Raw genomic sequence first — 8,454 nt, 5'->3', positions numbered from 1 at the left:
TCAATGATCCTTCTTCACTTTCGCCATCTGCTTCTTGTCCTCGGACTTGTACTTGTTGGCATCACGCACCATCCGATCGATCTCCTCCTTGGTCAGCCCACCCTTGTCGCTGGTGATGGTGATGCTGTTCCTGTTTCCGGTCGCCCTGTCCTCCGCCACCACGTTCAGGATGCCATTTGCTTTGATTTCAAATGTTACATTGAATGATGGCACGCCCTGAGGCGCTGGAGTGATGCCAGTGAGCTCAAACATGCCAAGCAGATAGCTGTCCTTGGTCAAGCCCGCTTCACCCTCGTATACCTCGAAGAGCACGACGGTTCGGTTGTCAACGCTGGTCGTGTAGCCTCTCTCCATCTTAACGGGGATAGTATAGTAGTGTTCCTGGGTACGTATCACCATCGTCATGACACCACCTGTTATTTGTACCCCGTGCGACAGGGGCGTGACGTCAAGCAGGAGAAAGTCATGCATCTTCTTGCCGTCAAAAAAAAGTCATGCATCTTCTGGCTGCACTCAGCCGTTGAGAATCGCTGGCTCATTACTCATTAGCTAGTTAGAAGGGCTAGGGTTGATCCTCCATGCCTGTGGAAGGATGTTTGAGATGATATAAAACTAGACATGATGGCATTTTCTCAAAAGGAAAAAAAACAATTGCGCAAAGGGAATATAATCCAGGCCGAGCATATGCGCTGTGCCAAAAGTTGCAGAATTAATGAAGTACAGTACGACGCTAAGCAAAAGCAGAGTGATATTAGGATCAAAGAAGTCGATGTCCGCCTAGTTTCCCTTGACCTCATGGAGTACTGGGCATCAGGGTTCCTTCTTCACTTTCATCATTTCCTTCTTGTCCTCACATTTGTACTTGTTGGCATCACTCACCATTCGATCGATCTCTTCTTTGCTCAGCCCACCCTGGTCGCTGGTGATGGTGATGCTGTTCTTGTTTCCAGTCTCCCTGTCCTCCGCCACCACCTTCAGGATGCCGTTTGCTTCGATTTCGAAAGTAACTCTGATTTATGGCACGCCCCTCGGCGCTGGGGGGACGCCAGTGAGCTTGAACATGCCGAGCAGATTGTTGTCCTTGGTCAACCCCGCTTCACCCTCGTACACTGGAAAGCGCACGACGGTCTGATTGTCATATACCTGGTCGTGTAACCGCTCTCCATCTTAACGGGGATGGTAGTGTTCCTGGGTATCACCACAGACATGTCACTACCTCTTGTCTCTATCCCGAGCGACAACGGCGTGACGTCAACCAGGAGAAAGTTCTGCATCTTCTTGTTGTACTCGCCGTTGAGGATGGCGGCCTGGACAGCAGCGCCATAGGCGACAGCCTCGTCCGGATTGATGCCCTTGCAGAGTTGCTTCCCGTTGAAGAATTCCTGGAGCAGCTGCTGTACCTTAGGGATCTTGGTGGAGCCCCCGACGAGCACGACCTCCTGAATCCGTGACTTGTCCATCTTGGCGTCACCGAGGCACTTCTCCACATGCATAATGCACTTGCTGAAGAGGTCCATGTTGAGCTCCTCGAACCGGGCGCGGGTGATGGTCCCATAGAAGTCAATGCCGTCGTGGAGGGACTCGATCTCGATCTTGACCTGCGACGTGTAAGACAACATCCTTTTGGCCCTCTCGCAGGCCGCTCTAAGCTTCATCAGCGCCTTCGGGTTGCTTCTGAGGTCACTTTTGTGTTTCTTCAAGAAATCCTGCACGAAATGCTCCACCATCCGGTTGTTGAGATCCTCCCCTCCAAGTCCAAGGTGGGTGTCACCAGACGTGGCCTTAACATTAAAGGTGCCATTGTCAATGTTGATGATAGAGATATCCAAGGTGCCACCACCATAATCAAATATCAGCACCGTCTTAGCTCCACCGTTGACGGACGCATTGTCGAGACCATAGGCGATGGCTGCAGCGGATGGCTCGTTGATAATGCGCGTGACGTTGAGGCCAGCAATGGCACCAGCATCAAGGGTGGACTGGCGCTGCGAGTCGTTGAAGTAGACTGGCACAGTTATGACAGCATCCTTCACCGTGGTGCCGAGGTAGGCCTCAGCTGTCTCCTTCATCTTGACAAGCACCATGGAGGAGATCTCTTCAGCTGCGAACTGCTTCTCCTCGCCCCTGTACTTCACCAGGGTCATCGGCCGATTACTAGGACCTGAAATGACTTTGAAAGGCCACAACTTCATATCTCCTTGTACCGACTCTTCGCTGAATCGTCGACCGATCAGACGTTTCGCATCTAGAAAAATTGATGTTAGTTTCAAGAGTATATTTCACAGAAGTAGAGGTATATCAATAAAATTAATTAGAGACCAAAAGAGTATTTTCATTTCATTCTAAATTTAAGAACTAACGTACCACAGAATATATATGCAAAGATAATTTGACATGGCTAATACAAACCAGTTATATAGTATATAACAAAAATACCAGGTTCACAAAATATGCCCACGTCAAAATGCAAAATTAATGTTTCTTTTTTTGTTATATGGATGATCACCAAGTACTATGTAATGATGTGGAATTTGTTATTGATTATGTACTTTTATAATAGGTTGCACACTAATCTGTACTTTCTGAAACTTACATTTTGGTGATATAGTTGAAGCCACAAATGTTACCTAAATAAAAATAAATGACTCAACATTTGGATATCAGAAATTTATGAGCTTTCATGGACATATATATGTTTAGTTATTCATATGATCTAACTTATTTATAATGTAAATAAGCTATATAATTATAATTGTTTAGCACTCCTAGAAATAACAGCACACAATCAAAATAAAATAAAATAACTAGAGTTAGTGGTTACTACATTCAGCTTAAGGTTGAGATTACCATATTTATGGCCTGAATGCATTTCTCAGTTTCAGGTATGCTAAATAATTATAGTTGCGACAAGTAATATGGATCAGATGGAGTAGTTAATTATTTGTGGCATAGATGTTCCTATTCTCATCTACAGCTTGCAAGACCTTTTTCTAGCCGTCACCTAACAAAAAATATAGTCATGATTGGATACAAACTCTGGAAATTAATTTCAGAGGAAACTGAGCCAAAATTCAAGGGCTCTGATTAAATTTAGGAAAGAAGAAAAATGAGCTTCGGTAAAATGATTATTTTGAATAATTTCTACCCGTACATATCATTAAGATAAAACTGCTAATTCACAGAAGCTTATCCAACAACATACATATTTGTATTTTTTATCCCTTAAAGTTTTGACAACATTTTCCTGATGTTAAACTGTGGAAACTCCAACATATTTCACATACGGCCAAAGCCCTGATATCGTCCATATATGAGCTCCTAGGCATCTTTAATTGAAGGATTTTCCATAATACATGGCATAGATATATGAAGAAAAACTGGAAGAAAAGATGCAGCAATCTGAATAGCTCAGTGAACATTTGACAACTGAAGAACATAAGAGAGGGCCGGGATCTCCATCTTGTCCATACTGTGATAAATATATCTATAAGAAGCAAAAACCGCGCGCCGTGACACAAACCCATGAACCTGAGAAAACAGAAGGATTGTCCCTACCATGCAAAACAAAAAATGACTGACTGCCCCCCAAAAATGAAAAATTAAAGGTGACAGTCAGTTGGCAGTTCTCACCGAAGACCGTGTTGGCGTGGTTCATGGCGGCCTGGTTCGTGGCCGCGTCGCCGATGAGACGCCAGGTGTCGGTGAAGGCGACGCAGGAAGGCGTGGTGAGGTTGCCCTGGTCGTTGGCGATGACCTCCACGCGTTGGTGCACCGGCCGCCACACGGCCACGCAGGAGTAGGTCGTCCCGAGGTCGATGCCGATCGCCGGCCCGTCGCCCTTCGTACCTGCTGCCATCGTCACGCGACAGAGGCCGAGCAGAGGAAAACGTAGAGTGCACAAGTACAGGAGCGATCGAGCGTGAGGATTGGGAACTGCAGGGCTGTATTTATTTGAACGTGTATAGGAAGGCGAGAGGGCACCGGCCAGTGGGAAACGTAGTACGAGGCATCTAGTAGTAATTACTATACTGCGGAAGCCGAAGACTTTTACACAACCGAGATACAGTACTCTGTTAAATGAAGGATTGCCAGTTTGAAGTTACATATGACAATTGGATTCCCATAAATAAGGTAAAAATGTGTATTTGATTGTCCAAATCAAACTTTGACTAATATTTAGTTCAATAATATGTGGATTATGTTACACTATGTTTCTTACATATGTCAACTCACGACGTTAGTTAATGCTTGAACTCAGACAGTCAAATTTGTCTTATATTGCAAAAAATATGTATTCGTGTCGCAACGTGCATTAGTTCTTAAATGTGTTTAGTCCAGTAATATGAGAGTGGTGTGACTTAAACATTTGGCAGGCAATGTAGTGACCTAGAACAATGCACATTCAAAAAATCTGCATGCAACATAGATGGGTGGTTGCAGGGCCGGCCCTGGGGGTGGGGGGGGGGGGGGGGGGGGCAGGGGGAGTGGTCGCCCCGGGCCCCCACCCAGGGTATGTAGGTTCTGTGTATGTCAGGCTACTAGGTAGGCCCATGTCAAAAAAAAAGGTCAAAGGCGGGGCCTTGCAGCCTTCACGCACACGCACACGATCGCAAGCCAAACGAGCAGCAGCGGCAGGATTAGCGACAAGCACGGCCTGATTAGCGATTGCTTCCTTCATCCTTCACGTAAAAAAAAAGACAACGATCTGCTGTCCCTTCACAGCTTGACCTAAAAAAAAGTGCGATCGTGATTTCCCAACATCCCAGCCCTAGGCCGCCGACGCCAGACGCTGGACGTCGGACGCCAACAAGCAGTATTGCAGGTCTGCCGCCTGGCTCTTGTTAATTCCTAATTCCCTTCTCCTAATCTCCTTCCTAATACAGTGCACCGATGATTTCAGTTCAGGGGACCCCGTCTTCACGCTTGGTCAATTGTTCTCCGAATCTAGACGCCACAAGCAGCACACGGACTGATGCTATCATGGATTCGACCGTCAAAATCAGGTATATTATATTTGCAATTTGCGGTTCCTTGATGTGTATGTGGTACCATTCAATAATCGGTGCAAAAATTACTTTTTCAGAATTGTGCGCTAGTATACCGCCAAGAAACAAGACATATGCATCGTTTAGCAATAAAAGGAAAAGGAAGAAGACATCGGATAAATTGGTACAATCACAGAGTGTTGCACAAAATTTGTTGAAACATTCTCTCTTGATAGTTCATCTGATGTTGAGGCATATCATCTTATTTCCAAGTTGAAGATTATGAGATCCACTTTGCCAGATGGCGTACTGTTTGCTCTGGAGATTTTTGGGCATGTCAGAGAAGTTGATTGTTAGCCGAATATCTTCATTGCTTATCGCATCTTATTTGCTGTGTCTGTGACGGTCGTATCGGCTGAAGAAAAATTTCAAAGCTAGAATTGTTGAAGAATTATTTGAGGTCAACAATGACTCGAGAGAGGTTAAATTGTTTGGCTACATTATTCATCGAGGAGAAATTATTGGATGAGATTGACATCGACCCCATCATAAGTGACTTTGCATCGAGGAAAGTTAGAAGAAATTTTTAAGGTAATATGTAATTATTTGATACACATACTGATTTTCAATGCATTTGAGTGTTATTAATATTTTTTCACATATACATATATATTCATTTTTATTACTATGATGATGTTATTAAGGGCCCCAAATTTTAGTTTCCCCCCGGGCCCCCAAAATCTCAGGACCGGCCCTGGGTGGTTGCCAACGGGATTATGGATGATAGAGGATAAGTCTAGAACTATAAGCACTGCTATGGTGCAAGAAAGGTCACTATATTAATTTACTTATGATGCAAAAATACTGTTCAACTACTCAGGTGTAGGCATCATCAATAGTAAACTAATCCTAAGTTAGCTCTGTATCTCTGATTAGCAGGGGGATGTTGGACTGGCGAGTAATCGGTGAAGTAGCAAATGTACATGTTCTTTTTGCTAATGCTTAGTTGATTTTGATTACTACCTAAAATTACACATTACTAAGCCTCCTCCAAAGGTGTGAAACTTTATGGATAACTTATTGCATTTATTAAGTTGGTATGTTACATATGGAGTGACTTGGAAATGAAGATGGCTTAGTTTTATTTCAATGGTTAGAAATATGGGAAATTAGGAATAGACAACCACTTCTAGTTATAACATACAAAAACACGTTCATGAGTGTTCAGTTTATTTCTAATTCACACAGCTTCTTCTTTCATTAATATACACGTATTGTCGTGGTGGGCGCACGGCAGATACCATGGGATGGCTAAAGAGAGGAGGAGGCTCGAAGGCACTGGTGGGCTCCAGAGGCGAGGTCGGCATGAGCGAGCGCGGGACGCAAGACATACCCAGGTTCGGGGCTCTCCGGAGAGATAATACCCCTAGTCCCGCCGAGTGTGGTTTATATGCAATAGTACAGAGTTGCTCCTAGAGATGTATGGAGGAAGAAGGAAGGCTGGCCAGGGCTTAGGCTGCTCCTTCTCCCTTTGTGTGTTCTACTGACCGGTTGGCTATTTTCCTGTGTGCTTGCCCATATGCATGAGGGCAACTTGGGGGGTTTTATAGGCCAACACCCAGGGGTACAATGGTAATGCTACATGGCCATAGGGCTGGGTCGTCAGCGTCTGGGGACCCGGGGCTGGGACCCACCGGGTGCCTGTGGTTCGCTGGGTTCCCCTAGGCACAGGCCCCGCTTGCCTAGGAGAACTGTTCGCCGTCTTGTCGACCGTCAGGGAGTGGCTGAGTCGAGTCGAGTACAGTGGCGCTTCGTCAGGTCGCCCTTGCTGGCGTCAGTGGTGACGAAGGGGGCACTGTTGCCACGCCGGCCCTGGTTAGCGGGTAAGTGAGGGGCACTGTTGCCACGCTCCGGCTGACCAGAGGCATGGGCGGGGCTCTGTTGCCTCGGTCATTGGCGGATGGAGACTCGTCCCCTCGTACGGCCTGGATGGAACGGGAGCTGACCCGTGGCTGGGTTGAGGAACACGCCAAGGGTGGAGTTGGCTTGTTGGGGAAGTCTTCGTGTGCCAGGTTCGGCCGCCTTGAGCTGGTTGTTGGGGCCGAGTCGAGGAGTTCGGCCGAGTCGAGGGGCTTGGCCGGGTTGAGCGACACCGCCAAGCGCGGGCCGGTTGAGGGGCGATGCTAGCCCCGTTGTTTTTGAAAAGGGTTCGGGTTCCGTTGCCTGCCCGGGGCTCATCCCCCCGAGAGTAGTCCCCGAGTTGTGAAGGTCCGCCATCTTCGGATGGGAGGGCCTTTGCAGTTTCCCCCCTTGAAGAGGCGAATCCTGCGACCGCCGGGTCCGGCAACACCCACTGTGTGCCAGTTTTCGGAAACTAGATCGCGGCATCCCGACGGCAGCGGGAAACCGGAGAGTCCATCGAATCTTGGGGCAATCCCTCGGGCTTCGCGCGAGCGCCACGTGGCACCTGGAAGTCGGAGGGGCCTGACAGGCCACGCGCGTGACAGGACTGGGCGACATGCTGGGGCCCACCGCCACGTGCCCTTGGCCCACGCGCGCGGGTTTGTTGCGGCGTCCGCAAGTGGGTTGCTCTTCCCCATGCAGTTATTGCGTGCGTCCGTGCGCACTTATTGCGGGGAAGTAGGAAAGGCGAGCGCAAGCGATCTCACTCCCCCATGTTCGAACCAGGGCTTATAAATTGGGGCGAGGGGGCGGCGGACATCATTCTCACTCGCGCTCCCCTACCTCTTTGTCCTCCCTCTGCTTCCTGCGACCGCCGCGCTGTGACGCCCGCCGCTTCAAGCAGAGGTCCATCGCCATTCATCTTCCCTCTTTTTCTTCCATCTCTGTCGATGGCACTACCGTCGGGCTCGTGGATGGGCTCAACTATCACCGCCGATGATATCGCCTACCTCCGCACCACCCGGTGCTTGCCGGGGGAGACGGAGGTCGCCGCGCGCCTGCCGCAGGGCGAGCAAAGACCGCTGCACGTGGGCACAGAGCACGTGGTCTTCTTTCCTCACTTCAAGAGCGGGTTGGGCCTTCCTGCGAGCGCCTTCTTCCGTGACTTCCTGGAGTTCTTCGGGCTCCAGCCCCATCATCTGGGCGTTGGCGCCATCCTGCAGCTCTCGGGCTTCATCACCCTCTGCAAGGGGTACCTGGGGGTTGAGCCCTCGATTGACCTCTGGGCCGAGCGCGCTTCTTCTCCTTGAAGCAGCAGGGTCCGACGGCCGGGGAGTTCTCCGACCGCGGGGCCGCCGTCATCTCAAAGCGGTCGGGCGCTGATTGCCCCAAGATACCGTTGGAAGATTCTGCCAGGAAATGGCAAAATTCTTTCTTCTACATCCGCAATCTCGGCGCGGATCGCATCAACCTGCCGGCCTTCGTCAACGCGCCGCCGTGAACGAAGATGAACTAGGGTTATTACTCCAGGCACTCGTCGCAGGAGATATGCAACCTCTGCGAGCGG

General features: G+C 48.7%; 1 protein-coding gene and 1 long non-coding RNA gene across 2 annotated transcripts; one reads left to right on the top strand and one right to left on the bottom strand.

The window, feature by feature from the left end:
- On the bottom strand, positions 1 to 3,856 carry LOC123139525 (heat shock cognate 70 kDa protein-like). Its single transcript, XM_044559303.1, has 3 exons — positions 3,631 to 3,856; positions 1,157 to 2,245; positions 1 to 344 (listed from the first exon to the last, which is right to left on the bottom strand). The coding sequence occupies exons 1-3, from the start codon at positions 3,854 to 3,856 to the stop codon at positions 1 to 3; spliced, it is 1,659 nt and encodes a 552-aa protein (XP_044415238.1).
- Positions 3,857 to 4,698: 842 nt separating this feature from the next.
- LOC123134729 (uncharacterized) lies at positions 4,699 to 5,548 on the top strand. The gene is made up of 3 exons (XR_006465716.1): positions 4,699 to 4,822; positions 4,901 to 5,003; positions 5,084 to 5,548. It is a non-coding gene; the product is annotated as an uncharacterized lncRNA (long non-coding RNA).
- The last annotated feature ends 2,906 nt before the right edge of the window (positions 5,549 to 8,454 follow it).

This window comes from Triticum aestivum, chromosome 6B (genome assembly GCF_018294505.1).
Source record: "Triticum aestivum cultivar Chinese Spring chromosome 6B, IWGSC CS RefSeq v2.1, whole genome shotgun sequence".
NCBI lineage: Eukaryota > Viridiplantae > Streptophyta > Magnoliopsida > Poales > Poaceae > Triticum > Triticum aestivum.
This window is presented reverse-complemented; position numbering and strand designations above follow the sequence as displayed.